The sequence below is a fragment of the Geospiza fortis genome, unplaced genomic scaffold, assembly GCF_000277835.1.
Source record: "Geospiza fortis unplaced genomic scaffold, GeoFor_1.0 scaffold281, whole genome shotgun sequence".
NCBI lineage: Eukaryota > Metazoa > Chordata > Aves > Passeriformes > Thraupidae > Geospiza > Geospiza fortis.
This window is the reverse complement of record NW_005054340.1, coordinates 2,078,833-2,094,696: the sequence shown is the minus strand read 5'-3', so window position 1 is coordinate 2,094,696 and position 15,864 is coordinate 2,078,833. Positions and strand designations below refer to the sequence as shown.

Genomic DNA, 15,864 nt, shown 5'->3' with positions numbered 1-15,864 from the left:
AGTGAATGATATTCAGTACAATTTCACTGAGCTATCAACTCACAGCTTGCAGTCAACTACTACATGCTTGAGGCTTCAGTTCATACTCTGAAAAAGGTCATGCTTTTGAATACTGCTTCTGTCACTGCTGGAACAAGATACAAGTAATAGCCGCCTGAAAGCCAGTGTCAGTACTGCAAATTAAAGATCTATAGCTTAGCAAAAAGTATGCATATAATTTTGAACAGTAATGTTGAGAAAAATGTGATCATTGAGTGTCCTTCTAACTGCCTGAAGATTTTAATTTTTCAGAATGTGCCTTCTTTGATGTGTCCAGTGAAACTGGAAGAATCCATGGCTGGGCAGAAGCTTCAGGAGGCCACCTTATACATTCCTTATCAACAGCAGGAACATGCAACTTTTTAGACCTCTCCCAAAAAAAACAAGAAGAAGGAAAAAAAGACATTTTCTCCCTCTTTGCATCAGCTTTGTTTTTCCCTCTCCTCTCTCCATCAGGAACATTATCTGATACCCTCCTTTAGATTCCTCTTGTTGATCTTGATCTCTTCAATCTCTCCCATGTGAAGTCAGTCACCTTATTTTTCTAGAACACTGCTCTTTTATGAGCTCTCTCCAGTTGATAACCATGACTTGGTCATAATTTTTCAAACACTGAGTAAAATGGGACATAATTCAGGTTATTCACTATCATCTGTACAACTCTTCTATGGAACTGCTGCCTACCAGTAATTACCCCTGTATTTATTCAGCTGATTATTCTATCCAGTACATCATGCTCTGTATTTTTCACTATTCAAACTCATATCCTTCTTAAAGCACACTTCTCCCATTCTCCCATCAAGATAATTCTGAATTGTAATCCAGCATCTTCTGACAAACTCAAACCCCTTTTCCAGCTGCTCCTGCTTTTAACTTCCAATTTAATAGCATAGTTGCTAACTGCTTTTAACTTCCAATTTAATAGCATAGTTGCTAACTGCTTTTAACTTCAAATTTAATAGCATAGTTGCTAACACATAGATTTTCTGACTGAGAACATGAACCAGTAGTATCCAAATATGGACAAATACAACTTTTTTTTTTTCATTTTAAAATCTGCTTTCCAACCCACTGAGTCTCTTAATAACTTTTGTTACTGAGTATGTTTTTTCAGCAAGTTATCACTCTTGGTAATTTAGTCTCATATGACATTCTCATAGTAAGTTAGGGCCAGACAGACTGAGCTGCACTATTTTAAAAGCTTTGACACTGCTTTTCCACCCCTCCCAGAAGAGCTGTTGCCTTGTCAGATTAAAAAAAAGGGGGGGGGGTTATCAATGGAAAGCTATGATTAATTGACCTGTGCTAGCCTTTTCTCCTTTTGTCACTGTTCAAGTTTAATGATCTACTTGTTTCAATATTTTTCCTGGGAACTGTGTTAAACTAGCTGACCTATAATCCTCCCTCAGCTAGTCCTTTTCCACTTTTGAGAAGCAGATGTTGAGTTTCAGGCCTCCAGAATCTCATCCAATCTCCTGATGTTTAGAAACAATGGCACCTTTCTAAGTATTCCAAAGTGAATTTCTTTAGGCCCTGTTGATTTGAACTTCCCCAGTTTTTCTAACTTTTTCCTACTAATTGATTTAGACCTTTGACCACCACTAATAAATGTATTAACTACCAAATCAGTTAGTTCTTAACACTAAATATTCTCATCTAGTGATCCACACATGACACTACCAATTATAGCATTAATGCACTAAGTTATCAGGATGATATGACTACACTTGCAGACTGGGAACATGGGCAGAACCCAAGAAAATGACCTATAAAACACAATTCCTCACAACCTGAAAGGCACATGTGGGTCTACATCCAAAGTACACTCTAATGTGTCTGACAGCTTGAAGCAACTGAGGTCTGGCCATCCTGACAAAACATCCATTCCCTCAAATCTGCACCACAACCTCACCCTCTGACTTACACTTATCCAGATTGTGACGCTGTGTTATTAATGTAGGTTTTGCCATTTCTGTCTGCACAATGAATAGCTAACAAGTTTTTTTTCCACCCTGATAGCATGTATTTGAATTCTCCTATATAAATTCTGCAAGTCTGTAGAAAAGAGTAAGTCTACAATGTAGAAGGGAGGGCATGCCAGATGTGTAACTGGGTGCACATTCTGGTCTTCTGGGGAGAAAGCACTGGGTCAGGTGCAGCCTTGCAAGCAAGGGGAAGATGGCTCCAGCTTTGGAACAACCTCCCCTACTGCAAAGGTGACACCTGCAGATCACAGTCTGGGGGCACACAAAAAGGACTACAAAAGAAAGTGGGAGTTCCTAAGTTGCTAAGGCACATGGGGATTTTTAACACTCAGGGAGAAAGCCTGGGTAAGCCTCAGGAACAGGAAAAACAGCAGCTTCTGAGGGAAGCAGATGGGTCCAACAGACTGCAGATAGAAATTATACATGGATAAATAAATTCTCTGCAAGAACACAGATGATTTTTTTTCAAATTCCTTTTTCATTTTTATGTTGTCTTAAAGTTATTCTAGGTTCCTTCTCTACCTTAAAAAGTAATTCTTTCAGGTACGGTGTAACAAAACACACCTTTTTTAGGGTTCTTATACATGTAGCCTTCTTCAGAGAATTTTAATGAAGGAGAATGCTTAAGCAGCACCAATTGAAAGTTCCTCTTGACTTGGCATCCCATTATTTACAGCAGCAACAGCTAGAACAGAACATGCCATTTCAAACACAAAGACCTGTCCTCCTGCTTGGTGCGGGTCAGGGTGCAAGTACACAAGCTGGTGCAACTCACAGGAGGAAATTTGCCAGCAGTACTCTCCCCTTCCTTCTGCTCTGACTCAAGGGAAAATATAAGCATTATGAAATGGAGAGCCTGTTCTCCTTCCAGGGGTGCTGCCTTCAGGGTTTGTTGGCATGTTCATGTTCCCACCACCTCCCTGTCTGAGTGGATCACAACCCCCATCTTTCCCCTCACAGCCTTTAACAGGCTAGAAAAGCATCAGCAAAGGTGTGGAAAAGAGACAGAATTTGGGTCACTTGGGACATTTGAAAAGGTCAGATAGGTAGATCTGTAGATAAGTAATTGATTTAGAACTAATTTCTTGGACAGATTTTTGACTGTAACTAAACATGATCACAAGACAACCTGCTTCAGTCTGCTGTCTTAGCTATGTTTTCATATCCATATGGCACTACATGGAGTGCCAGGATACCCTTCCTGAGTAGTATTTTAGGATAGTCAGAGCTGAACACCAAGCTAAAAGATTTGCCAGTGAAAACACAAAGCAGCTTAAGGTACGCTTGAGGGCTGAAGTATCTGTACACCACTGTGCTTATACAAACACATAGCTTATATATCTAAGAACATACACCATGATCAGAACAGCAGAAAACATTGCACTGAAAAGGCTTAATGAGCATACTGAAACCAACTGGATTTGGTTTGAAGCTTGGTAGGGATTTTGACCTTAAGCACAGTAAAGCATTCAATCTACACAGAGAGTACGTGGGAGTGATTGTAGCAGTAAGTAATCCAACAGCTGTATGTTAGGTGATTAATAAAGAAGGTTCATCTGGCAAACATGCAGCTGTAGTTCTGCATGAGACAGACATTCTCACAAATATTACTCTGCCTCCACCTACTCATATGTCCCTGCCCTGTAAAAAAGTGGTCACATTTTCCTTTCCATGTTGCTTTCCCCACATACAGCTGTCTCTTTTATTTCAGTCAGCATTCTCTTCCCCCTGTCTTCCATGGTTTTTCTACACTGTAATTTGCTATCTGCTTTTGCCCTTTCTGCACCTATTACACATCAAGTTGACAAGCAAATTCTTTGCAGGTTTTCTTCAAACCTCTGTTTGTCTTCTGGCTCTTCTGCTTCCTCCTAGCCCTGAGGCTTGATATACAAAACTTCAATGCCACAAAGTAGAACTGGCACAAGAGTTAAGGAGGAAGCAATACTGAATGTTTTCGTCTACTCTCTGTGCTTATTTGATAAAAATTCATTAAGCATAAGGTTTTACTACCTAGTATGGAAGAGAATCTTTGCAAGTATTTGTCTAAATTCCAGTCTAACCTCTTCACATGACAAGCTACATATTTTTATGTATTTTATATAAATGTATGTGTGTGTGTGCATGTCCGTGCGTATGTGTGTGTGTGAAAACACAAGAGCAGTAATGTTGGTTTGGCAGGAAGAATTTAAATGGAAATACTGTTAGAATTCTTGCTATGGAGACAGTATCCCATCTACATAATAAACATGCTTACACCCAATTCATCAACAATAAATCTAAGAGAAAATCACAGTAACTGAACAGGAAAACCATGCATTCATTGCTTCAGGCAACAAAACACAAATAAAACAGACTGAAGAGGAGGTTTACCACTTCATTTTGGTCTCAGGTAAAGCACCTACTGTGACCTGCTGACCTATAAAGTTTTTCCTAGTGCAGAAGGGACAGGAGAAGATCATGCTTCCTTAATCATGTTTAATAAAAATAAAAATAAATCAGATGTGGTTTTATGAAAAGGCAACTCTAATCTCAAAACTAAGAGTTATTATCCTCAAAGCATTTCAAAGGGCTCAAAAAAATCCTATGAGACAATGTATTAACACAGATTGAGCTCCATTCAATTTTCAGGCCTCAGGATGGGCAAGCATTGCAGGTGAATCTGTACAGTAAAATCTGGAAAAGTAATACACAAAACCTTCTGTCAGCTACATGTTCATGTATGATTGTCTGAAAGATCACACATATTATAGCATTTAATTCAACATGAAATCCCACCTTGACAGAGGTGTGTTCTAGAAATACAAAATAGAATATGTTTTTTTCTTCGAAATCCCAGTCTACCAAGAAAAGACAGCTGGCTATGTTAATGTACTACCTATACCTTTATTATAAGATAAACTTTTCCAGTACTTTCTTAAGAATCTAAATTTTAGCTTCAGTTTCAGTCAGGGCTGGCAGTGGTTCAAAAAAGTTAGAAACTTCTTAAAGAATGATCTACAAATCACATAGTGATGATTTGTAATCACTATGTGCAATCGGGGTATTCCTCTAAAATCCATGATGTTCATCGTCTGCCTGTTTCTGCCAAAATACAGAACATTTGTTTTGAACACAGGTTTAAAACACGTCTTTTTTGTAACATTTAACTTGCATACAAACAAAGCTAGTGGAGCAAAGCACTCACTTTATTGTGGGAGCATGCAATATAAATAACTATTTAGTGTCTCTCTGAAATATTACCAAACTGCTATATTCTGTTCTTTTACTGAGTACTATTTCAGTATAATGGAAATAAACAAATTTTTTTCTTACTAACCAATCCCACCCAAACCCACTGACATACCATAAAGGGATGAGAGTGCCTCAGCTGGCATTATTTCTTTTAATTTTTCCTTCCTTTGCAGATGCGCACTCTTTTCCTTATCTTCAAGATACAATGCAATTGAGTAGAGAAACTATCCCAATCTGCAACAACTTTATCTCAACCACTACTCACGTGGAAGGAGGAATTTGCAATCTGCACGTACCAAGATGAGTAAGTGCTAAGGCAGATACAGCACAGCTCAGTAGAGTATACAAAGTCTTGAAATAGAACATCAAGTATCAGATTGATGTCTATATTGCACTGACAGCAGACAACTATCAGTTTTTTGCATTCCTTTAATTCAAGACCACACAGAACTTTCCATCTGCTACTGTAGAGCAACCGACCACTGCCTGAAAATACTTTGGGAACCTTCTATTCACTTCTCCTAGTCCTAGCAGGACCCCTTTCATATTACTTTGCAATTTGCAAGCTGTCATTCAGTCTCATTATGGGCCACAGTAATACAACAGACTACAGCAAACTTCTGTGATGCTGCCAAGTGTGAGCAAAATAAACTCTTACCTTTACTATTGTCTTGTTTCTTTTTTAAACTTTCACCTACTTCAGTGGCTTTGCCCACATCTCAAATCATCAAACGTTTATGCGTGTATCAGATAAAGACCTCAAAACTTGCTACTTTATTGCCAGGAGAAGCAAAACTGTTTTTCTTCTATATTATTTTATCACTATTTGTAGATGTTTCAAACAATAGACTCAGAAGTATTAAGTCAGTGTGCACGGCCTTTGACTGAGCATTGTTTTTCATCACCATACAGATGGTAAAAGCATGGGTTTAACATTAGCTCAAATCACTCTATACTTCAAATACTTGACTCATATCTATAGAATATCAGAATAACTTGGGTTGGAAAAAACCTCTACGACCTTCAAGTCTGTTAACCTAGCACTGCCAAGTCCAACACTACAGCATGTGTCTCATCTACATGTCTTTTAAATATTTTCAGGGATGGTGCCTCCATCAATCCTGCTCCAGTGCTTAAAAACCCCTTCAGTGAAGAAATTTTTCCTACTATCTAATGTAAACCTCCTGTGGCACAACTTGAGGACTTTCCTTCTTGTCCTATCCTATTACCTGGGTAAAGAATCCAACTCCTACTTTGATACACCCTCCTATCAGGTAGTTGCAGGAGTGATAAAGTCCCCCCTGAGATTCCTTTATTCCAGGCTAAACATCCCCAGCTCTCTCAGCTGCTATCAACCGGTGATGCAAGTCAAAAAAATTCACTTAATGTTTACAGAAGCTGATGTTTCTCAAGTCCTCCCCTGCTCTCAACGAAAGACTTTATGCAGCAGGAGGCGTTTCCCACACGTGTTTTTGGGAACAGAGCTCTCCAGAAGGGCACAGCTGCCGGGGTGGCCGTACCTGTTTGACCTCAGCCTGCAGGTGCCGCAGCTGCACGCACTGCTCCAGGTGCTTGCGGTGCTGCTCAGCCGCCACGTCCAGCTCTTGCTGCTTCTCGTGCAGGAACTCCAGCAGGTCCTGCACACGAGTGGCCATGTCCACGTCTCTGTCACACAGCAGCTCCACACCTGCAGTGGGGATGGTCAGACAGGAATGACTCGCAAAGCTTCCGAGACAAACTGCTCTACACCTAATTTCCCAGTTCCTTCTCCAAGTTCAACCTAATTCTTGGAGGATTTGCTTACATGAGTATAGGGGTTTGCACTCTTAAGAAGTGCAAGGTGGGGGTGTCTTTAAAGTCTGATACTTACCCTATGCAACCATATACAGTGAAAAATATCAAATGAAGGGGCAGGGGCATAAGGAACAAAAAAGGAAGGCATTACTTGAAAGCTGACAATCTTTGCTTGACTGCATTGATCTGACCACCTACAGAACTAACGTTCCCTTATTTACTCCAATTTTACAGACATCCTGAGTGAAATCCCTTTCTCTAAAAACTAAACACCTTCAAGTGCTACCAACTCTGATTTTATGTGCCAGTATGTTCTTATGAACACCACTGAATGATTTGAGTAAAACACATGTCCCCAGTTTACAGTTAACTAGCATCCCTGTTATTTTCACACATCCCATGGAGAGACAACTGGATAATTCTTAGAAAGCCTGGAATAGTACAAAGGAGCCATCTTACCAGATGCCTGCACTTCATTGACATACTGCAGCAGATCCTGCCCTTGGTGTATGACATCAAAGGTCAAGTTATTCATGGTCAGGGCTTTGTCTGCATGATGCTGGAGCCTCTGTTCTGCTATTGTAAGATCTTCAGTGTCAAAGTCATTCATCTGCTGAGAGAGCTCATCATTCCAAGACTCAAGGTCTGAAATAATCTGGGGGGAAAAGGAAGACGACCATGTTCAATTACCCATTACACAACAGAAAACAGTTTATTTCCAATGTTGCACTGATGATTGAGGTAGGGAACTCAAGTTGCTCATTGTTGATTGACAGCACTGATAAAATTAGACATGGTTTGGACACAGGCTATCTAAGCATGGATTTTAGATTTTGGCAAACAATCCAAAAGAAGCCCTTTGAGAACCACTACAGTTCTTCAACCATTGCATGCAACAGTATGGGTATGTGCCTCTGCCTTATTGAAGGTACTCCATCAACACTTTACTTGTGAAACAGAAGAAGTTAACATGTTTTTATCTCCCCTTTTAAAGGAAAATGTGGATCTGTAACAATTTTTTAATTCTTCAGAGTGCATCAATAATAATTCACACATCAACAGCCAGCTGATCTTACAATTATGCCAATCTTGAGCCCTTTTCCAAGAAAGCCAGCTTTACCCTTCTGTTGGCAGGAAGCATCAGGCCACATGCACCTTTGAGTTCTGCCAGACAACTGAGAAGCACTTACCACAAAAGACTAGGTACTCAGTGAATCTAACAAAACAAAAAAGCATACTTTATTACAACATTACTGCAATGACAGAACTAAATTTGCTTGCTGACATTCTTCAGCTACACTTCAGTTTTCACATTTTAATTCTGGATTTTATTCTTCACTGCAGGATTTCCCAAGAAGCGTAGCTAAAAAAGTTTTTGGGTTTTTTAACACATGTATCACAACAGAAAATTCTCCTTGTCTGTCCACAAAAGTGTATTTTCCAAATTATACCGCAAAGCCTATCTGAAATATAAAATATTCCTTTTAATTAGGGTACAAAACTGGTTTTAAGGCTAACATGTAGTGCTTGCAATCCTCATTATCAAAGTGGGCTGAGTTCGTGCAGATTTGATGCATCAGTTACTTCTGAAAAGTCTAACACATTCATCCCTCAAGCCAATAATCAAATTTTTTCCAGAATTTTCAGCACAGTTTTAGCATCAACTACTGCAGTTCATTGGGAAAGCAAAATTATAGGTATCAAAAACCAAGTATGGCTTAGTTCCAGTGTTCTACAATTCCAAGAGTAGGGCAAACTCATGTGAATGGTGCTATATGAGAAGAAAGTACCTATTTATGCAGCAAGACACAACAAAAAGAGGACCTGACTTAATCGGCATTACCAATCAAGTGTCTAAGTGCATAAATATTTAACCAAAGTCATTTGTTGTCAGCAAAAGAAAGATGCCCCTACCCTTTTTCAAGTGGCTGTAATAGCTCCAAAGTTTAGAGAGACAGTTAAATGACAAGAGAAATTCCAGGAAAACAGGCCTTCTAGAAAAAAAAAGCAGAACTGGGGAGATGAGAAAAGTTAAATCATTTGTATAAAGTTTCTGCAGTTTGCTACAATCTCTCGTGATGACTTTTTTCCATTCTGCTTGCATGATGCCATAAAAAATGGACACATGAAGCAATTAATATTAAAATTGTGGCACCAGCGAGTTACTTCCTGTTTTAAAGGTGTCCTGCAAAAAACTTCCACTTGAATCACTAAGTATTTGAGTTTTACATCATGTCACGATGGGAAATACCAAACAATTGAAGTAGCTATTTGCAATCCCTAAACCTACTCCGCTACCTCTGCTGAAGTGAAAACATGCAGAAACTCAAGTGCCAGGGGTAACACTGAAAACAGAAAAGTTGATAACCAAAGTATACAGGAAGATAGACAGGACAAGGCTTTTAGCCATTGCCTGAAGTTCCTTTCATCTTCCACGTGCTCTAAACATCACACAGTCTCTAAGCATTGTGAGTGGTTTTCCCTCTAAACACACAAACCCAGGCTTCCCATCACACAAAATCGTTACCAAGTTCCCTTCATTTCCTTTTTATTTGGTCCATGCCCAACATGTCTCATCACCTTCCTCTGCTCTTCACTTTCCTTTAAGTGATCTGAAATTTTACAGAAACTTCAGGTTTTCCTGACAGTCCAGCCACAGAAATTGCTTACTTTCAGCTACCTCTCTTTTCTGCTCTTGTGCATCTCAGCTCTGCTCTTCCCAGCTTCTCTCTGAAACTCTGTGTTCATTTATTATTAAGAGCAATGGAGGTCATCTAATGTTTGTTTTCTCATCCACTGCACTAGGGAAGTTCTAAGAAAACAGATTTACCATATTATTTTTATCCAGGTTAGTTAACAACATTCAAAAGTTACCCTGAAGAAATATCTGTAGTTGGACTCCGTCAAGCAGAAATCTGAGCATTAAAAAAGGTTGCAAAACTCCACTATTGAAACACCATCTTTCTAAACACCATCATACAAAGGATTAAGATTCAACATGGCACATTTATAACACCGTTCTAAAAGGAAAGCCAGTCCATCTCCCTTCAGAATAGATGATAAACTTATCTCTTTTACTAGGAATTTAAGTGGGAATAAAGTAAAAAACACAGTGAGCTCACAATATGGCACTGCTGTGGCTGTGTCAGTATTGCTATAATCCTGAAATAGACTGTAGTCACTAGCTCCTAAGATTGCTTTTACTTGATAGGAAAAACAACTAGTTTCAGGGGGTCAAAACTGTGTGTTGCCTCAACCAACAGGTTTCACTGATAATGCCTCCAAAGAACAGCCACAAACAGCCAGGAAGAATTATAGCTTTTCCCATGCTATTTCATAAAACCAACCCCATGTTTAGGATCACGGCACACATACTGTTTAAAGCAGTTTGAAACACTCTGAACAAGACCAATATATTTCCTTTGCCCTTCAAAAGATCAGGATGGCCGGCCACAATTCCAATAAATAATGTCAGCATGTTTCTACACTGATTCAAAAGCTAAGTAGTCAATGACCATCACGGAGAAGTTTCCTAACAAGGGCAGTAATCCTCATGTTTTATCATCAGTAATGAGGTGGTGCAAGGTGTTCTATTTCAGCCATTGCACCCATGGTGCAAATCTGAAGGCAGAGTTAATATAGAAATAGCATTCACTAAGCCCTCTCTGCCCACACTCTTCAGTGCTTCCTCTAAAGTTTTGCTTTACAGACAACACATTCAAAGCAAGCAGGCTCCCATTTTGCTTGTAAAGTTTTGTCAAGGCAATCAGCACTAAACAAACAGAACAAATGACTAACAGAATTCTAAAATAACTGAATCACAAATTCATACTGCTCTCAGGAAATGGACAACCCAGCATAAACACAGGCTAACAATTTACCATAGCATGTGTTCAAGAAGTTCCTGGTGCAGATTTTGAGCTGCCTGACATCATTACATTCTATTAAATGTAAAGGAAATGCTGACAGGAAACAAAGCAGGGTATAATATGGAAGGGATGCTTTCACACTGAGTGGGAAAGAAATAAAGAACCACAGGTCTCTTCTCAGAAGTGTCTACCATTCATGGTACCAACTGAGTGCTCATCAAGACCCAGTAAATATTGTGTGTTTAGGAGAAAAAAAAACAAAAAATGGGAAAATGGGAAAGGGAGAGGAGTTAGGTCTCCATGATACCCCAGCATTTTACATCCTCGTCTTTTCAGCAGTGTGATTTAACAGGCATCTTGTAAATATGGTCCAAAAATAGAGTTGAGATAAAGCTGTGAGCTGAAAAGTGTGTGGTATGCTCTGTGTAGAGCCCTGGCATGTAAGTTATAGACAGGGAAAAATGCTCAGACACAGATGAGACAAACACATTTCAGACTGTGTACTTTGCCAGCAGCGCTACCATCCCACTGGTTCACACACACCTTCCTCATGCTTCTAATCACACTAGCAAGGGAATCTTCACCTACATTATTTTGCTCATTCTTGCCTTTAGTTAATACAGGCATTTACAAAGGAGTCCTTCAAATAGCTCACCAACAATGACACTAAAAATCATGCTGAAGATAGAGAAGGTCAAGTTTATATGCAATGAGCCAAGGGGCAAAACAGAGGCAGTACTGCAGTTATACCCATTTCAGAAGAGCACGAGTATCTGAAAAGTTGTAGGACAAAAGAAGCAAAGTATTTTACCAGCAAAGAAACAAAGTATTTTATCAGGAAATTATAAGGAAAGAGTAAGGAGGAGAAGGGAATTAACCCTGTCTGCAAATCTCACCACTGTCCCCAGAAGAACAGCTGCATGGCTATAACCCTGCAGTGCTAGGGGAGCCCTTTGTCCCATTTTAGCCCGTGTAATTTTGCAAGCAGTAAGAGAAGCTAGAAACACTACTTGCCTTCGAGAAAAGCTATCCTCACAGGATGCTCCCCTGAATTAACTGCCCTACAGCCAAGTCTTAATGACTGGACCAGTCACAGAAATCCTGGAGGAAGCAGAAGGTCAAAACAAGGTCTGCAAATTCCTAACTGGCATCTGGCTCCTCCTCATTATCAAGTTACTTCAACTGAGCTTCTGCTTTCAAACAACTGACCTGGAACTAATCCCCACATTTTCTTCCTGGAAGTTTCCAAACAGACGTCTGTCTTCGGGGAGAGGGAAAAGAGAAGCGTGTTTTGCTGAGGAAGCAGTGAAGACGTGGTACAGAGAGAGCAAAACAATCTACATGTTGCTGAAGTCACTCTGCAGCCAGGGCCATTTTCTTCCTTGAAGGACTCTCCATCAATCAAAAAGAGGCATGATTTCTATTTCCAAGCCATACAGACAAACTATACCAACTCTTTCAACAAGCTAACTGGTGCTTTGCTTTATGTTGTATGTGGCAAAATGTGAAGCACACCAAGTGTCAGGTTTAGAAAAAGCAAGACCTGTCAAGTGTGTGCAGTTTTGGGCACTACAATATAAAAAGACACTAATCTTAGAGAGAATCCTAAGGAGGGCTACGAAGATGGTGAAGGGTTTGGAGGGGAAGCTGTATGAAGAGCAGCTGAGGTCACTTGGTCTGTTCAGCCTGGAGAAGAGGAGACTGAGGGGACATCTCATGGCAGTCTTCAACATCCTCATGAGGGGAAGTGGAAGGGCAGGTACCAACATCTTCACTCTCGTGACCAGTGACAGGACTCAAGGAAACAACATGAAGAAGCTAGAGGAGGTTTATGCAGGATATCAGGAAAAGGTTCTTCATCTAGAGGGTGGTTAGGCACTGGAACAGGCTCTCCACGGAAGTGGTCACAGCACTAAGCCTTACAGAGTTCAAGAAGCATTTGGGCAACACTTCCAGGCACATGGTGTGACTCTTGGGATGTCCTGTGCAGGGTCAAGAGTTGGACTTGATGACCTTTGTGGGTCCCTCCCAACTCAGTATATTCTACTCTATGATTCTATGAAGTTAGGGTTTGCAGCTTTCTGATGCAAAATCCTGTGGGCATCACCAAGTAGCAGTACCAGAAGTACTCCTACCTATATAGATGCTGTCCTGAACTGAAAATTAGAACACATCTGCAAAGCAGGGCTCCTGCAACCAGCCTTTTGCTACTGTAGAATCCTGGCCTATGTAACCTACGACTGAGAGCAATCAACTTAATATGAACTTCACTCAAACCTTTATTCTAATTCTTCCATTAATTTTCTTGGTATGCACTGCCCCACACAGCTGCCATTCCTTCAAAAAAAGTGTTCCGAGAACATCTCACAGACATCAAGTACTGTTGATCACTCCTGCAAGGACTGTAAGCATATGTGAGATAGCTAGTCTCACATGATCAAAGAAGAAAAGCTACTTTCACATAGTCAAAGTAGAAAACTCTCTGCAGACCAGTGTGAATTGAAAAAATTGAAAAAATACCCCTTCTTAGTCTTCCTCTACAGCAGAGTTGTTATTACTGCACACACTCTCACTTCCTCTGTGGGTAAGGATCAAGGAACTGTGTCTGCCTATTTCTGCACCGCCCCTAACAGTGTGCTTAGCTAAACCAGACTTCAGCCATGACATCAAATCCTGATTTTCAGAAGGGGAAGAAACACCCAAACCAAAACACTAAAAACCCAGGATGCTATCACTAAAAACCTGAGAAGCTTTCTGCTGACTGCCTTTTTACCTTGACATTCATAACCAACAGTGGCAGCTTTTACTACACACAAGCAAAGGGACAAACTTATCATTTAACTCCTGGTTTTCAGAATTTTTGAGCTAAGTCGTTATACACTCAAACAAGATCATTTACCAATGAATAACCCTGAACCTTATAAGGCACCAACTTGTTTCAGTCATTGTGTACAGCACAAGTAATTTTATGAAGTCATATGAACTTAGCTGAAGTTTTGGTTTTTTTTTAGCTTAGCAACTCTGCTTACTTAAGTTCCCTGTGGAGTTTCATGTCTGTTTGTGTACATGCTCCTGCACACAAACAGAAACTTTTCAACTGATAAGCTGTAATTCCTCTTCAAAGTTTTGCAGGGGTGAAGCACTACAACTGCTATTGAATTATTTTTGAAGGTGGAAAAGAATCTTATTTTTAAAAAATGACAGCCCATAGAACATTCTCAGTGATTAAGATAGAATTTCAAATACCACTTGCAGCTGCCAACTGAAAACTGCTGATTTGGTAAAGGAAGAGAAGAGGGTTGTTACTACAAAGCATCAGTTTAGAGGGTTTGTACAAAACCATCTTGCAAGTTCTGTTCATATTAACTGCAGGCATACTAGTTATATCAAGGTAGTTTGATACTCAAGCTAACCTTAGCGGATGAAGTGACTGATTCATTATGATTTTACCTAACATTTGCTTAAAGATGCACCAAGATCAATCAAAAAGCTCAGCTCTGCTGAGCACTGAGCTCTTCTGACACTTTCACACACAGGACAAAAGCCTCAGTTCAGGTAAGAATTAAGTCTATCAGCCATTTGATCCACATGCCAATGCAACTACACAATCTCAGCATAAACATTCCTAGACGAGAGGAGAAATGTGTGCAGTGAAGTCTGAGAGCAAACACTCACATCTATTGCATCTCTTTCAAATATGCGGAGCTGCAGAAACAGCTCCAGTTTGATCTTGCGTTCTTGGAAAAGCTCCTCCATCTGAGACTGGGCCTCATCCAGCTGCTGCAGGACAGTCTCTATATGGTTGATCGAGCTGTTATGGGGGGTCTTGTTACTAGAAATGGCAGAATCCCTATTGAAAGCAGAGAGAGAGAAGGGGGAAGGAAAAAGAGCATTATTGAAAAAAAAAAACCAATACAATTTTGACACTATATATATGACCACAAGATATAAGCCAGCTTCAGATGAAGTTGTTGCAAACCATATTGCATGAAAGTTAAGTCTGTACATCTCTGTAAATAAAAAGTCAAACTGTGTTCTAGTATTCAAAAAAAAAAACATTAGGAAATGAATTACCTTCATTTTTTGCCCAATTCAACATGTAAAGACATTCTATTTACAGGAAGGATAAAATTTAAAACCAGAGACAAATGCTGCCACTGTGAAAAGGAAGTAGCATATGATAACTATTTACTTTCCTGAATCTTCCTGGCAAGGAAAGAAAATCAAAATTAGTTCATTAAAAAAAAATTATTTAATCTTTTACCTGAGTATAAAACCTGCAAATTCAGATTTGTTAATCTCCTGTAGGAAAGGAGACATGTACTAGAGCAGCTGGGAACCAAATTTATTTATTCAGTTCATTTTGGAATGAAATGGACCACAAACTTGGCTTTTACTACAATGAAGTTACTTGTCAGTATGCAAAATAAATTCAAGTGTCTCTTTATAAAAAGGCTGCTGCTCAGAACTCAAAATGCAGTGGAGCCCCGCATGTCAAGACTACAAAAACACATAACTGCTTCTATCAAAAAGGTAGCTTATGTCAACAAAATCTCCTTCTTGTGGCAGCAGTGTTTATAAGCTGAGCTTCCTGTAAACAGAGGTTTAGAGACCATCAGCACATCATGAGAGATCCCTGTAGTCCTAATATTTACAAGTTTTATTTATAGGTCATATCTTGCACTCATCATCTCTACCCTCAAAATAGAAAGAACCTCACAGAACATCAGATAAACACCAGGAGAGATTTAAATAAAAATTTGTCTTACCTTAGTTGCTGGATGAGATCTTCACCTTCTTTTATGACATTGACTGTAACCTGCAGAGTGGTCTGTTGCTGTTGACCAAAACGTTTAATCAGGTCTTGGACAGCCTCCACAGACTCAGCATAGACATCATCAAGAAGTTCTTTCTGCAGCTCTTCAAGCCACGTCCATAGCTAAGGG

General features: G+C 39.7%; 1 protein-coding gene across 1 annotated transcript in view; it reads right to left on the bottom strand.

Moving 5' to 3' along the window:
* Positions 1-15,864, bottom strand: part of TRIO (trio Rho guanine nucleotide exchange factor) — a 176,701-nt gene that overhangs the window by 107,329 nt on the left and 53,508 nt on the right. Inside the window, 4 exon segments of the mRNA XM_031058260.1 lie at positions 6,776-6,942; positions 7,509-7,704; positions 14,594-14,768; positions 15,688-15,857. Of these exon segments, the coding sequence (XP_030914120.1) occupies positions 6,776-6,942; positions 7,509-7,704; positions 14,594-14,768; positions 15,688-15,857 (708 nt within the window).